Below are 16559 nucleotides of genomic sequence, written 5' to 3'. Positions count from 1 at the left end.
TTTGCTAGAAGTTTGTGTATAAATGAGATTCGTTTGTAATATTCTGTTTTATTGCTACATTTGTGAGATTTGTGACCCTTACACTACATTTTAAAATGTTAAAGAATTTGCCAGAAAAGCCATCTGGCCAATAACGTGTTTTCTGTGTTTATGTTTGTTTACTTCTTTTTCTGTTTCACCTATATAGCATTAATTTTCTTTTCATTTTTGTACTTGTAGGATATATTAGTTAAATGTTGGGAGGAAAGAATAGCTTCCATCTTAGGAAGGAAAAGGAGTAATAACAATTAGTTTCTTTTGACCTACTTAGAATGCGTAATTTTTCTAAGTAGCAATTTAGACTTTAATCCTGGGCTTCAGCATGACATTAATTTTAAAAATGGTTCACTGTGAAACTTTTGATTTATCCAGTCTCCAAAGCGTTAGGCTGAAGAATTTGAGGAAGACTTTTTTGCAGCGTGAAGTGAGATATTTCAGGATTGTATACTTCCTCTAAAAGAAAGAAGGTAAATTTTTGCTGAGATAAATTTTCATCATACTTCCAAGGAAATGCTTTTTTATTGAAACTATATTTATTCTTCCCTATTGTTCATTCTGAAAAAGTTCAAGTCCTCACAAGTTGAAAGATAATATAGTGAACACAGATACCCTATGAGTCACCAAGCGTTAATTTGTCAACATTTTGCTGAATTTGCTTCGGTTCTTACATGCTCATGGTCCTGCTTGCTGTGTGTGTGTGTGTGTGTGTGTGTTTGTGTGTGTGTGTGTGTGTACATGTTTAAATAATGCATATATGTCTATATATATGTTATATGTATGTATACATGTATAGCTGATGTGCATATGTATGTACGTTTGTGTGATACATATAAAATATATGCATACAACTTTTCCCTGAACCATTTGAAATGACACTGCAAGACTTCCTGACACTTCCCCCGTAACTACTTCAACATGTATCTCTCACAAGAAAGTTCTCTGACTTTCCTCCATACTGTTATAACACTCAAGTAGCAATATTCTGTATGCCGGGTAATTTATAGCTCCATATTCAGGTTTCCCCATTTGTACCCCAAAATGTCCTCGTTAAAATACTTTGGACTAATTTAGATTTAAAGAAAAGATGTAAAGACAGTGCAAAGAGTTCTTTTCCCCTCATCCAGTTCCCCCGTTATTATATGTTTAGTGGGTGTGGATGCTGTAATCCTAGATTTGTTGGCTGTAATCCTAGATTTTTTATTTTTTTGATGCTATTGAAATTTTATTTTCCAATTATTTGTTACTGGTATATAGAAGTAGTTTTTTGTTGTTGTTTTTTATTTTTTTGTTTTTTTAGAAACAATGACCTTGTATCCTGTGACTTTTCCAAATTCAGAATTTACTCATTAGTCCTAGCAGATTGTTTTGTAGATTTCCATAGAGTTTTCTATATCCGTAATTATTTAATCTGTGAATAATGACAGTTTCACAGAAATACTTGTGGCTTTTATTTCTACTTCTTGCCTCACTGCACAGTTTGATTAATAGACGCAGTGGGAGCAGACATTCTTGCCTTGTTCTTGATCTTACAGGAAAAGGGTTTAATGTTTCACCATTAAAGAATGATGCCAGCTTGTAGGTTTTTCATAGATGCCCTTTATCAGAGTGAGGAAGTTTCTTTTTATTGCTGGTTTGCTGAGAGTATTTTCAAAAATAGGTTTAGAATTTTGTTAAGTACTTTTTGTGCATTTATTGAGATGATCTTTTTTTTCTTTAATTCTGTTAATATTGTGAATTATGTTGTTTTTTCAGTGTTAAAACAACCTTGTATTCATGGGATAAATCCAACTTGCTTATGATGTATTGTTCTTTTTACATATTGCTGGATTTGCTTTGCTAGTATTTTGTAAAGGATTTTTGCATCTCTGTTTATGGATATTGCTCTGTAAATCCTAGTGTATTTGTGAGGTTTTGCCGTCAGGGTTATGCTAGCCACATAACATGAGTTTAGAAACGTCCCTTTATCTTCTGTTTCCCGAAAGAGTTTGTGTAGGATTGTATTTCTTGCTTAAATTTTTAAACACATTTACTGGTGAAGCCATGTAGGCCTGAAGTGTTCTTACTTGGTCAATCTATTTGCTTGACACATAGGACTAGTTAGGTTGTCTGTTTCTTCTTGTGTCTATTTTGGCAAGCTGCATTTTTCAAAACCTTTGTCCAGTTCATCCAAGTTGTCAGATGCTGGCATCAAGTTGTTAATGTCCTCTGAACGTCAGTAGGATCTGCAGTTATGGTCCCTCTTTTGTTCCTTACGTTGATGCTTTATGTTTTTTCTTTATCAGTATTGCCAGAGGTTTGCCAATTTTATTAACCTTTTTAAAGATCCAACTTTTGACTTTATTGATTTTTCTCTATTTTTATATAAAAATCATTTTATATAAAATTGAGTTCCACGCTTATGATTTCCTTCCTTCAGCTTACTTTGGGTTTAACTTGTTCTCTTTCCAGCTTCCTACAAAGTTTAGATCACTGATTTTAGACCTTCTTTTATAAGTAGGACTAGAACATAAATTTACCTCTAAGCACTGCTCAGCTGCATCCCTCAGATTTTGATATGTTTTTATTATCATTCTTATGAAATAATTTCATAATTTCCTTTGTCATTTCTTCTTTGACCCATTGGGTTTTTTCTTTGGGTTATTTAGAAGTATGTTGTTTATCTTCTGTGTATTTGGGGATCTTGTTACTGTTGTATTGTTACTGATTTCTAATCTAATACTCTCTTGGTTCAGAGAGTATATGGCTCAGTCTTTTTTTTTATTTTATTTATTTATTTTTGGCTGCGTTGGGTGTTCGTTGCTGCACACAGGCTTTCTCTAGTTGCGGCGAGCGGGGTCTACTCTTTGTTGCGGTGCGCGGGCTTCTCATTGTGGTGGCTTCTCTTGTCACAGAGCACGGGCTCTAGGTGCACGGGCTTCAGTAGTTGTGGCTCGCGGGCTCTAGAGCACAGGCTCAGTAGTTGTGGCTCACAGGCTCTAGAGCACAGGCTCAGTAGTTGTGGCGCACGGGCAGAGTTGCTCTGTGGCATGTGGGATCTTCCCGGACCAGGGCTCGAACCCGTGTCCCCTGCATTGGCAGGCGGATTCTTAACCACTGCGCCACTAGGGAAGTCCTGGTTCAGTCTTCGGAAGTTTGTTGAGATCTGTTGTATGGCTTTGCGTACAGTCTGTCCTGACAGAGGTTTCCCAGGCCTGTGAAAGGAACGTGTGCTCTGAAGTTGTGGAGTATAGTGCTCTGTACACGTCATTTAGGGCCAGTTGGCTGATGGTTGTTCAGATCATCTGTACTTTACTGACTTTTTGTTGACTTGCTCTGTCAGTTACTGAGAGAAGGGTGTTAAAATTACCAGTGATGATTGTGGAATTGTTTATTTTCCCCTGTATTTCTGTCAATTTATGCCTTGTGTACTGGCAGACTCTGTTATTAGGTTTGCATACATTTATAAGACACCAGTTTTCTTACATGTTGTGATTGCATGCTGTATCTTTTTCTATCCTTTTTACTTTTAACTTGTCTGTGTCTTATTCCGTTTCCGAAAAACACACTTTATATAGTTGAGTCTTTTTATACAGTCCAAAAGTCTCTGCTTGTTAATTGGATTGTTTAATTCACTTATAATTATGTAATTCTGGATAAAGTTGGTTTTTAAACCCACTGTCTTAGTATTTGTTTCCTAGCATTTCATTTGTTCTTTGTTTCTCTGATCCTCCTTTCTTGCCTTCTTTTCAGTAAATCTGGTATTTTTAAGTATTCTACTTTTTAGCTGTAGTGCTTGGTGTCATTCTTAGTGGTCACTCCGGAGCTCACGATATGCACCTTGTACATAGTGTACCTTCAGGTAAGAGTATATTACACTCCTTTACGGGTCGTTCAAGAGCCTTAGAGCAGTGTGTTTCCACATAACCCCTCCTGCCCTTTGTGATCTGTGGTTTTATATTAAATTTCTACATATACTATAAAACCCATGATATGGTGTTCTTATTTTAGGTTTTTAAAGAATTTTTTTTTACTTTTATTTTTTTTTACAGTAGGTTCTTGTTGGTTATCTCTTTTAAATGTAGCAGTGTGTACATGTCAGTCCCAAACTCCCAATCCCGAGAATTGAGATACATGCACTTATAGGTACATAAATTAAAATACTGAGAAATAATTCTTTTCTATTTACTTGGATATTTGAATACTTATGTTTCCTGATGTTTGTCTTTCCTTCCTGCAGAACCGGTGTTGCATCTGGTGTCATTTCTCTTAAGCCCAAAGAACTTCCTATAGCATTTCTTACGGTGCATATCTGGTCAGGACGGATTCTCCCAGCTTTGTCTGAAAATACCTCTATCTTACCCTCATTTTTGAAGGGTGTTTTTGTTGGAGATAAAATACTAGGTTCACAGGGTTTTCTTTCACTACTTGAAAGGTTTTCGTTCCGTTGTATGTTGCTGTCCATTGTTTCCTGTGAAAAGTCACATCATTTGTCCTGTTGTTACTGTGCATTAAGGTGTAGTCTCTCTGCGCCTGTCCTGCTGGGGGTTTCTGGGTAACGGAGTCTGTGAACTGGTGTCTTATATGAGACATTTTCCACCACTCTCCATTCAGTGTTTCTTCAGCCCCGTCTCCTGTCTCTTCTCCTGTGACTTGAGTTACACTCATGTTAGTATGTTTTATAGTTTCGCTTAGATCTCAGACACTCTGTTCTGTGTTTTTTAAAATTATTATTATTATTCTCCTTTTGCCTTGTTTCAGTTAGGACTTTTTTTAGCGGCCTTGTTTTCAGCCGCGTTGGACTTTTCCTCTGCCGTGCCCAGTCTGTTAAATTAGTTTAAGTCATTCTTCTTTTCCTCTCGCCCAGATTTTCATTTCTAGCATTTCCTTTCAGTTCTTTTTCGTAGTTTCTACTTCTCGGATGAAGTTTTCCTTCGCTTCACATGTGTTTTCCGTCTTTTCTTCTAGATCTTTTAGCACATTTATTACAATTATCTTAAGGTCTCCCTCTGATGGATCCGACGGCTGGGTCCTCTTCCACGGAATCTTCTCTCTCATGAGTGTGGGTCATATTTACTCACTTCTTTGTGTTTCTTGGAATTTTTTGTGTGCTGGGAAGTTTGTTTTAAAGGAACTGTAGAGACTGACCTAAGGAATATTTGCCTCCGGAGGTGGTCATGCCCACCCCGATCCTGCCCGCTGCTTGCCCTGGGGGCTCTGCCAGTGTAATGAGTGGAGCTGGGTTAAATCCAGGTCCCCATGCCCAGGTCCACGGCGGGAGTGAGCAGGACGGTGCTCAGCGGGGCTTGGGGTCGGGGCCCTGGAAGGGTTTCAAGATACCCCTGTGCTTTACAGCTGAGCCTCCAGCTCTCCACCACGGAGCATCTCTGCCCTCCAGGCCTGACTCCCGCTCTCTGGCGTCTCCCTTCGTCCTGCAGCCCTTACCCCCTATGAAAGATTGCTCCTCCTCCTGCCACTCAACTTCCCTTCATTTGGGTTTCTCTGCATCTGAGCTCTCTGATGGGTCTCTAAACATAGCAAGGATTGTGTAGCTCATCTGGCAGGTTTTGTGGTTGGGATGAGAGCTGTGAGGTCTCCTTCACGTCCAAACTGGAAGAGGAAGCCTGCTCCTGTGTGATTTTGTGTTTGTTTTTTTAAATAAGTTTATTTATTTTATTTATTTATTTTCGGCTGCGTTGGGTCTTCGCTGCTGTGCACAGGCTTTCTCTGGTTGCGGCGAGCGGGGGCTACTCTTCGTTTTGGTGGTGGGCTTCTCACTGCGGTGGCTTCTCTTGTTGCGGAGCACAGGCTCTAGGCGCACGGGCTTCAGTAGTTGTGGCTCACGGGCTCTAGAGTGCAGCCTCAGTAGTTGTGGCGCACGGGCTTAGTTGCTCCACGGCATGTGGGATCTTCCCGGACCAGGGCTCGAACCCGTGTCCCCTGCATTGGCAGGCGGATTCTTAACCACTGTGCCACCAGGGAAGCCCTGCTTTTGTTCTACTACTTATAGAGGAGACTTTTTTTTTTTTTTTTTTTGGCCGCGTTGGGTCTTCGTTGCTACGCGCGGGCTTTCTCTAGTTGCGGCAAGCGGGGGCTACTCTTCGTTGCGGTGCGCGGGCTTCTCATTGCGGTGGCTTCTCTTGTTGTGGAGCACGAGCTCTAGGCATGTGGGCTTCAGTAGTTGTGGTGCACAGGCTCAGTAGTTGTGGCTCACGGGCTCTAGAGCACAGGCTCAGTAGTCGTGGCACATGGGCTTAGTTGCTCCACGGCATGTGGGATCTTCCTGGACCAGGGATCGAACCCGTGTCCCCTGCATTGGCAGGCGGTTTCCCAACCACTGCGCCACCAGGGAAGTCCCAGAGGAGACTTATTTTTAGCTCAGTTATTTAACTAAGTAATTGCCTTAAACTCTTGATGATTTGGTTGTTTCCCTTCTATTTTTTTTTTTTTTAAATTAGTAAAGCAGAACGAAAATGGACTTTTTTGATGAGTTAGCATAATTTAGGAGGGAGTGGTGATCACCTTTGACTGGTTTTACTGCAGTAGATCCACAAAAGACTATACGTTGGAACGGACGTGCAAGTAATTGTAATTATGTACTCATAGCCTTATAGAATGTGGTGTGAAGTAAGTGCTACCCATGCCAAAACAGTTTCTATGACAATAAAATAGGTCCTAATGACACAAAAATAGAAAATTATGTTAATGTAGGAATAGTTTCAAGGCCGACTTATTTGGGGAGGAGTGAAGAGTACCAATAACAGGGTTGTTTGGTATTGTTTACTTGTCTGTCTTCTCTTCTTTGATACATAACCTCATCTGCTTTTAAAAAAAATCAAGTATTCATTATACCATTGAAAAGAAAGTCAGTTTTATTTAGGCGACTGATTTATATCACCAGTTTTCTTGTATCAGATGCAGTGTTTAGACACCTGTTCTGCAGAGTCACTTTGTAGCTCCCTCAGATAAAGTTAAATCTAGGAAGTAGATCGATTTCTGATCATTCTTGCTTTTGCTGGAAAAAACATATTCTCAGATTCCAAAGCGTTTCTGAAAAGCTGCACATGGAATGCAAAGCGGAAATGGTGACACCTCTGGTGACGAATCCCGGCCACGCGTGCATCACTGACACCACCCTGTATTTCCAGCCTCTCAATGGGTACCCGGTAAGTAGTCTGCAGGCCAGCGGAGGGCTCCTTGGGTATTCCCGTTTGCGTCTGCAAGCTCTCTTTCCTGTGAACTTGACTTGACAGTTAGAGTGTTCTCACATTTTGGGGAGGGTCAGAATTACCCCCCGTCCCCACCCAGCATCTGGTATTTAACAGGCTCCCCGTGTAATCCTGATGCACCCTCACCCGTGTTTGAGCTCTTCTGACTTACTTTCTGTTACTTCGGGGGAAAAGAAACCCCGCCCCTTCCGATTTTAGTAAAGGGTCTTGAGAGGTTTATACTTTTCTACTCGGAAGCACTTCTGCAAGAGAGCAATGAAATATACTAAGGTTAAGAAGAGATGGATGTTTTCTGTGTACTTGCTTATATGTACACCTAAGTTGTATTTCTCGTTTTCCCTTAATTACAAACCAAATCAGTAGGTCTGCATCTGTCCCAGAGGAGCAGTAAGAAGTGGCCTCTCCAGCCAGTGCAGAGCTGCATGTGGCACTGCTGTCAGTGGGCAGCTGCAGTCCTGCTGCTGTGGCGCTGGAAACATCTCCTCTTGCACGATGGCTTTAGACTCACGAGGCCAGACAGTAAAGATGAATTCAGATTTCTGCACTAAAACTTGTAAACACTGGCGGCTTTATCTAGATACGGACCCTTTTCAGAGTGGTTCATTGAAGGAACAGAAACCCTAGTGCCGTGCTGGTGCAGTTGGACCGTTTGGCAGGTAGCTTCAAGAACAGGAGTGTTTTCTGCCATGGAAGAAATTCTCCAGGCTGGTCCGTCATTACGTGTCACTGAAACGTGAACACTTTCCTTAGTGAAAGGTGATGCTATAACAATTCTGTCCACCAGGTGGTGGGGCACACGCGCCGGGGCCTCCAGTGGACACAGTACACGTTGCTGATGGCATTCTTTGTGGTGTCATCAATTGGCTGGACCAACGCTGTTGCTGTGGCTTGGGTCAATACTTGAGCAACAATATCTGAGTATAAGCCACAGCTTCAGGGTCCCGGGTCTGGGCTGGGGGCCTTGGCCAGTCTTCAGGCAGCTTCCACGGCTACACACCCTGCGTCTGCAGGCTCTCCCTCCCTCTTACTTGGGGGGAGGAGGGTGGACCTGTCGCCTTTTAGCCAGTCTCAGTACTTTTTACAACCTTGTTCCTCTCTCACTAGCATTTTAAGGCTCCAGAGAAGCGAGAAAATGTTCCTCCTTATAAAGTTTAGAGGCCCTGCTTTATACTACAGCTGTTTATGAGCCTTATTACACTGTAGTTTAAGGAGCTAAAAGACAGGATTGTAAAAAAAAAAAAAAAAGCTGTATGTCAATTCTGAGCAAACCGTAGGTCTATAAAAATATGAAAATTCCTGAGAGGAGGTCTACACCAACCCTTTAATATTTCTTACCACTCAGCAACCCTGCAGAAACCTGAAAGCCAGACGCCTGCATTATCATCCTGGGGGGTACCGGCGGGGGGGGCGGTCCACGGTCACAAAGCTAGTGAAAAGGGCAGACCGGCGTGTAAAGTGAGGCATGCCCTGTTCTCAGAGCTCACTTTCCAGGTGTTCAGGTGTGACCTGTCAGGAAGTTAAGGTGGGGCGGCTGAAGGGCAGCTTCTAATTGTGTCAGAATCTTGACGTTTGAGATTGTCTTTCTATTTTTAAAGAAACCCATGGTCCAGATAACACTCCACGACGTCCGCCGCATTTACAAGAGGAGACACGGTCTCATGCCTCTGGTGAGTTCGAGGGGAGCACCCCCTCTAGAGGATGACTGTCTTATCTTCGGTTTGGCCAGTGGTTTACTGGCCTGCACCCACCTCGGGCTCGTCTGAAAGGTGCAGGTGTTTGTGTGTGAGCAGAGGGGCCCTGAGGCCCGCCGCCCCTTCTTTTGGCTGCGCTGGAAGTTTATGAAGGAGTGACTCTTTCTGTAGGGGGAGGGCTGTTGGGAAAAAGGCTTTGGCTCCAAGAGCAGGCGGGCTCAAGTGCCCTTGAGTTTCTCCCTCCCGAGTTCTCGGGGTCCTCCTGGGTTTGTGTGGGGATAATGGACGCAGAACTGGTCCAGTGATCCTTGCTGTCACCCAGTTACAGCAGCAAGGTCTCCGAGCAAAGTCTGGAAGCTGCGACAACAGCTCTCAGTGGAACTGTAGTATCCTCACGGTTAACTTGCATGAATTCAGCCTTCAGGCTTGCTGAGAGGGAGAAATGGATAAAATAACCATTTCAGTCACCTGGGCGGTCCTCCCGCCATTCTCCTGAATAAGCCTGTGTCCACACTTCTGCGAGTCTCACACGCTTACTGTAGAAACCAGTCGCCACGGAAGGTGTGACTCCAAGGGATTTTAGCTTGATATCGATATAAATCTATTTGTCCTCCTTCAAAGATTAACCAGTAAGTTGGTGGCAGTACAAGAGCATTGTGGATATTTAAGCATCTCATTTTGGTGTTTTGTATTTATGAAGTTTAACTGTTTTCCTGCCTATTTTATGTAAAAGGCGATTCTCCATTTCCAGTGCCAACAGAGGATTAGAGAAACAGATTCTATTAAAAATCTCCTCCTCCTTTGGGGTATAGAGATGCAGTCAGAAAAAGAAGAAATTGGCATTGATTAAGTACCTTCTGCCTACTGGGCAATTTATGTACAATATTCGTTTGTCAGCGCAATCCCTGTGAGGTAGCTGATACCCCGTTTTACACAGGAATTGAGACTCCAGGAGTTCACTCCCTCGGTTCCCTCACTAGCAACGCTGGAAGCCTGTATCGGAACCTAGGACAGCGCTGCGCTTTCACCCTTTCTCTGTCTATTCCTGTCCCGTCTCGGCTTCACCCTCACAACATTCACGCAGCTCATAGTTCTCTTAAAATAACTGCATCCTACTAATTAAATGAGTTATTCAATTATCAGTTTGTTAAGTTGACATAATTATGATTTAATTTGTAAAAGAAAGCTAAACCTTTGTCTCTGAAGAAGATAGGTGAAGACACGTATCAGCCAATTTTGAATTTCGACATAATAAACTCACAAATGCTGTGATCAGAAAAGATCCTCAAGGCCAAAAGGGATTTTGTAAAGTTTAGCTGAGACACACGTCTTGTCCTTATAAATCACATTTATTGCTGGGGAATATGCATACAAGACCTACAAATAAAAAATGCCAAGTGTTTAGTTGAAAGGCTTTTGTACCTGCGTCACTCACATTGAGATGCCATTTGTTTTATTCTTCTCCTTCTGGATTTGTAGGGCTTGGAAGTGTTTTGCACAGAAGATGATCTGTGTTCCGACGTCTACCTGAAGTTCTATGAACGTCAAGACCGAGATGACCTCTATTTTTACATTGCTACTTACCTAGGTTTGGTGCTCACTCTTCATTATATGTGTTCATGTGAAGGTAGTTCAACTCCCGCGTAACTGGGATGGGAAGTAAGAGGAGAACAGTGCTGTATCTAGAATCGCCTCTCTGTGGTTCTGCTTATTTCTTCTCACCAGTAACTAGAGTTAGCAGAATGGCATATTGAAAATCAAGGGAAATATAAATGAAATTTGCTAATAGTTCACTCCAATCCTGTGTTTTAAAAACTTTTGATAAATATATTTAAATGTTTTTTTGTATCTTAACAACCCCCAAGTTGAATGGATTATATAAGAATCCACCTAATTATTTTTATGTCCAGTCCTGTCTTATGTTAGTTCATGAAAACCAGGACTCAGTTTCTTCATGTGAGACAGTGAGTTACCCAGTCATGTGTCTGTGATCATTAATCGTGGTCTTAATCACAAAGCTGGAAAACGGTACAAAAGGAACACGTGAACCTTCTATGCTCAGTATGGTACCGTGGGACTCAGTTTGCTTATAACTAATATTTCCTCAGTCTTCCATGGGAAATGTGAATTTTCCCACTTTTATCAGAGAGAACACCTGTATTTTTCTTTTCAAGCATAAACATATTAAGTTGTATGGTTGAATTAAATTATTCTTGTTTTCAAAATGGCCAGATGACTAGAATGGAATGATTTTTAAAAATCAATGTTGGGATTTTATTAATACCATCTTAGTTTGCTGTTCCCGTGTGCAGTGAAACCATTTATGAGACATATAGTGAGTTACTCCCTTAGAAAAGAAGTTTTCTCTCCAGGAGGAATAGTTTATTTTCAATAAAGAACATATTTTACAGTAGGTTTAGAGTTCATTTTTTTTTTCTTCTCTCACTAAGTTATTCAGTTTAACTTAATGCTTAAGTGTAGCTTTGGTATAAGTTTACTGTTATCTCCTGCCTCCTGCTTTAATTTTTTTCATTTAATTTTTCTAACTATAACAAGATGACAACAAAAAACTCAGCTTTCATGGTGAGTCCTAAAATCTCAAGTCAAAAAACTTGCCATGGCCTAAAAGGTCTGATTCTGTGAAGCGTCTGTTCTCTCTGAGTTTATTCCTGAGATTGTTCAGACTTTTCTCTGAGACGTTCTGAGAGTGGAAAATCAGAGGATAATTGTTTTGAGTTTTTAAGCCCCTTCCTGGTAGCTGATTAGAGAAGAAACTTGGCAAAGTATATAAGAATAAATATTGAATCCACAAATGAGTTAGATAAGCTTGATGCAGCCAGTACAAAGCTGAAAGCAGGATTTTCTAAACAAAATAGAGCAGTTGACTCATTTGACAGGAACGTTATCATTGGTGCCACACCATCTGTGGTTCCTTCTTTCCTGAGGTTATTTCTGGGGGGTCCTTCTGGTCCTTCTAGTTTGAGAAATCTGACAGATACCTGTTTTCTCCTTCAGCAGTTTCTATTCTTTTCCTTATTCCTCACTTGCATAAATAATACGTAGTCAGTGACAAATTAGCCATAGTACCCCGCTTCCAGATCTGAAAGAAAAGTAAAAGATTGTTTCGTTTTACTTTTCATAAGACATGGAGGAAGTGAGCTTTTACAAATGGTCATGGCTTCTTAAAGGCATTAAAACTCGAGCACGTTTGGAAGGATTCTTTGTTAGTACATATCGTAGACTATATATAAATATAGTACATGTTACATATATTACCATGTCATATTTATGTATTTGCTCCATACTTTCATATTTGTTTTATATCATACATTTCATAGATGTGATATGTTTTATATCATATATTTAGTAGATATGAGATGTTTTATATCATACGTTTAATAATTTCCCTCCTGGATCTTGGAGATGCTCATTCATACTTGACAGAACAACTCTTTGGTGAAAACAAACTGTAGCCTACTTTTCTTTTTTTAAAATGTACTTTCCAAAGATGGGTTGAAGGGTCTACGCTGAAAGCCTCTGTAGCGCCTTCACATGCTGAGTGACCGTTGCCCGCACACGTGGAGCTCAGTGTGACCCGGGCCTGTCCTCACCTGTCCCCCCAGAGCACCACGTGGCGGAGCGCACGGCCGAGGGCTACACGCTGCAGTGGCAGCGCGGGCTCCTGTCCAACTACCAGTACCTGCTGCACCTCAACACGCTGGCCGACCGCAGCTGCAACGACCTCTCCCAGTACCCCGTGTTCCCCTGGATCGTCTCCGACTACAGCAGCTCCGAGCTGGGTGCGTGCCACAGAGCCGGGCTTTCCGATCAAAGAACACGTTCCCTCCTAGAACCACGCTGTGATTCGTGAGCAGAGGAGAACCCGTTTGACTTCATTACTCAGGATGGCCCGTCTCCATGCCACGATACGGGATGGGTGGCCTGGGAATTACGTGTGTTCTATATGTTTTCTCTACTGTCTCTGAATTTTTTTTAATTCTAAAAAAAAACTACTCACATACTTCTTGAAAGCCACTCCCAGAAGACATGCATGGAATCTTCAGCCAGTGTTACCACTGCTACCAATAAGCACTATGTTTTCAAATACTTAAGTTTTCACTTTGAAAATTGTGCCTCAGGTTACCATATTATTTTTCAATTCACGTTAAAAAATGTGATTACCAAACGTAACAGCTGTTCATTAAAGAACACTTAGAAAGTACTGAAATACTCAAAGAAGGAAATAAGACTCATCAATAATTACATTACCGAGAGAGAACCATTTTAACTTTGTGGTATGTATACTTCTTTCTCTCTCTCAAATTATTTTACCAAAAATGTGATTGTACTGTAATTTCATTTTATTTTTTTTAAATTTTTATTTATTATGTTTATTTTTGGCTGTGTTGGGTCTTCGTTTCTGTGTGAGGGCTTTCTCCAGTTGCGGCGAGTGGGGGCCACTCTTCATCGCGGTGCGCGGGCCTGTCACTATCGCGGCCTCTCTTGCTGCGGAGCAGAGGCTCCAGACGCTCAGGCTCAGTAGTTGTGGCTCACGGGCCCAGTTGCTCCGCGGCATGTGGGATCTTCCCAGACCAGGGCTCGAACCCGTGTCCCCTGCATTGGCAGGCAGATTCTCAACCACTGCGCCACCAGGGAAGCCCTGTAATTTTATTTTGTAATATCTTAAAATTAGATATTGTGAACACTAAATTACTTTTGACAGTTCACTTATTGCACCCTTGTAGTTGAAAGAGGTAACAGATTTTCTAGGAATATAATTTATTTATCTGATGATATTCAGGTCCCCAGTTCTCAAATTATGCTATTATCACAGAATAATAATACTCACTATAATTCAAACTTAAAAAGTAAATTTTGGTAGAATAATGGCTTTTGAAATTTGTTTACTTTTCGTTGTTGTTTTACTTGGAATATAGTTTTTTTTGTCATTAGGTCTTCAGATTCTAACCTTTACAGCTATATTAATAATCATCGGAAATATTAATTCTAATGGATCTGTCTCAATTTTTAAAAAGCTATTTATTGTTTGGAAATAAATGTGCATGTGAATTCGTTCAGGGAGATAATGTTATTAAGTGTAAGCTTGTTTGCTTTATTTATTTTAAGTAATTTTTAAAAATTTCTTTTATAGATCTGTCAAATCCAGGAACCTTCCGGGATCTCAGTAAGCCAGTAGGAGCCCTCAACAAGGAACGTCTGGAGAGGCTGCTGGTACGTGGACTCAGATTCCTGGTGTCTAAGCAACCCGGGAGCCTTGGCATATGTTTTGTTTGTTTGATTGTTTTTGTTGCTTTTTAAAAATTTATTTATTTACTTTGTGGCCACATCACACAGCATGTGGGATCTTAGTTCCCTGACCAGGGATTGAACCCCCTTCCCCTGTGTTTTTATAGTGCCTGAAACTCGTTTCTTCAAGACTTAGGGGAAGTATACCTGGAGAGACCGAAGTTTCTGAGCGTATTCTCTCTCCCTCTGCTCTCTGCCCGCTGCCCGCTGCCTTCCTTCCCCTGTGAATTTAGCTGCTCACCATCTGCATTTTTGCTTACAATTCAGGAGGTAGGAAGCTGAGCCGATCACAGGTTTACCCATTTATTTTCACAAAGGTGCTCTCTGGTGAACTGCACAGGAGATGTATAAAATTTCTTCTTTTCAGTCCTGCCCCGGCAGACATTGTTACCATGAGGCCAAGAAAACCAAGATACTTGTCGCAAGAATGCTGTGTTTACTCAGATTTTCCCCCCTCTTTTTTATCTTCTCCTTTTCCTCTTTAGGAGAGAAATTAGGGGCTAGAATGTGTCCAGGCCATGATTTCCTTAGGCTTTTACTACTGGAGTCGGTTATTGTCTTCACAGCCAGCACTCAGCAGGACTTTTTCTCCCTGTGTTGTAGACACGCTACCAGGAGATGCCGGAGCCCAAGTTCATGTACGGCAGCCACTACTCCTCCCCGGGCTACGTGCTGTTTTATCTGGTCAGGATTGGTAAGACTCCTCACCGTCACTCCCAGGGAAATGTTACTTCACGTGGACTCTTTAGTGGTTCTGTGATCTTGCTTAACTCTGATTTTTTTCCCCTCTAGCACCAGAGTATATGCTGTGTCTGCAGAACGGAAGGTTCGACAACGCAGACAGAATGTTCAACAGGTTTGGCATAAATGCCTCACTTACCACTTTTTAAACTTTCTCATTATGCATGTACAATGCATTTATTTTAAAAAAAACCAGATATAAACAAAAATGGAAGGAAATGAAAAAAAAACACTACAGTAATTGTTGTATCTATTCCTCTCAGGCTTTGTGTAGTCGTGTGTGTGTGTAAATGTGAGAACATATTTTATTTTATTTTTTAACATCTTTTTTTTCTTTTTGATATTCAATTGTGAATTATATATATATATTTTTAACATCTTTATTGGAGTATAATTGCTTTACAATGGTGTGTTAGTTGCTGCTGTATAACAAAGTGAATCAGCTATACATATACATATATCCCCATATCTCCTCCCTCTTGCGTCTCCCTCCCACCCTCCCTATCCCACCCCTCTAGGTGGTCACAAAGCACGGAGCTGATCTCCCTGTGCTATGCGGCTGCTTCCCACTAGCTATCTATTTGACATTTGGTAGTGTATATATGTCCATGCTACTCTCTCACTTCGTCCCAGCGCACCCTTCCCCCTGCCCATGTCCTCAAGTGCGTTCTCTACGTCTGCGTCTTTATTCCTGTCTTGCCCCTAGGTTCTTCAGAGTGATTTTTTTTTTTTTTAGATTCCATATATATGTGTTAGCATTCGGTATTTGTTTTTCTCATTCTGACTGACTTCACTCTGTATGACAGACTCTAGGTCCATCTACCTCAATACAAATAACTCAATTTCATTTCTTTTTATGGCTGAGTAATATTCCATTGTACATATGTGCCACATCTTTATTCATCTGTCGATGGACACTTAGGTTGCTTCCATGTCCTGGCTATTGTAAATAGAGCTGCAATGAACATTGTGGTACATGACTCTTTTTGAATTATGGTTTTCTCAGGGTATATGCCCAGTAGTGGGATTGCTGGGTTGTTTGGTAGTTCTCTTTTTAGTTTTTTAAGGAACCTCCATACTGTCCTCCATAGTGGCTGTATCAATTTACATTCCCACCAACAGTGCAAGAGCGTTCCCTTTTCTCCTACCCTCTCCAGCATTTATTGTTTATAGATATTTTGATGATGGCCATTCTGACTGGTGTGAGGTGATACCTCATTGTAGTTTTGATTTGCATTTCTCTAATGATTAGTGATGGAGAGCATATTTTAAATACAGTTTTTTTGTCCTGCCTTTTGTATTTTATAGCCTTTTGTTAGATCTTGAAGTTTTCCCCATATTATTGGATGTTCTTCAAAACGGTGATTTTTTTTTTTAAATTAATGTATCACATCCTAACATATGCCATAATTTATTTTAACTATTTTAACTGTTTCTCTATGGTTGGACACCTAGGCTGTTTCCAACATTTCATTATTCTAAATAATCTTGCTATGAATTGAATACAATCCCTTTGAGTGTTTAAATATTTTTTTTTTATTATAAAGGTAATCTTTTCTTACCCCCAAAAATCAGA

At 40.9% G+C, this 16559-nt stretch overlaps 1 protein-coding gene across 4 annotated transcripts in view; it reads left to right on the top strand.

Annotated features, from left to right (window-relative positions):
* The window catches only part of NSMAF (neutral sphingomyelinase activation associated factor), a 62265-nt gene that overhangs the window by 31147 nt on the left and 14559 nt on the right, over positions 1 to 16559 (top strand). For all 4 annotated transcript variants that reach the window (XM_068525402.1, XM_068525401.1, XM_068525400.1 and 1 more), the window contains exons 10-16: positions 7052 to 7181; positions 8840 to 8911; positions 10415 to 10523; positions 12559 to 12735; positions 14088 to 14167; positions 14846 to 14936; positions 15035 to 15098. In XM_068525402.1, coding sequence (XP_068381503.1) covers positions 7052 to 7181; positions 8840 to 8911; positions 10415 to 10523; positions 12559 to 12735; positions 14088 to 14167; positions 14846 to 14936; positions 15035 to 15098 — 723 coding nt within the window. The remainder of the gene's footprint in view (positions 1 to 7051; positions 7182 to 8839; positions 8912 to 10414; positions 10524 to 12558; positions 12736 to 14087; positions 14168 to 14845; positions 14937 to 15034; positions 15099 to 16559) is intronic.

Source organism: Eschrichtius robustus, chromosome 17 (genome assembly GCF_028021215.1).
Source record: "Eschrichtius robustus isolate mEscRob2 chromosome 17, mEscRob2.pri, whole genome shotgun sequence".
Classification (NCBI taxonomy): Eukaryota; Metazoa; Chordata; class Mammalia; order Artiodactyla; family Eschrichtiidae; genus Eschrichtius; species Eschrichtius robustus.
This window is presented reverse-complemented; position numbering and strand designations above follow the sequence as displayed.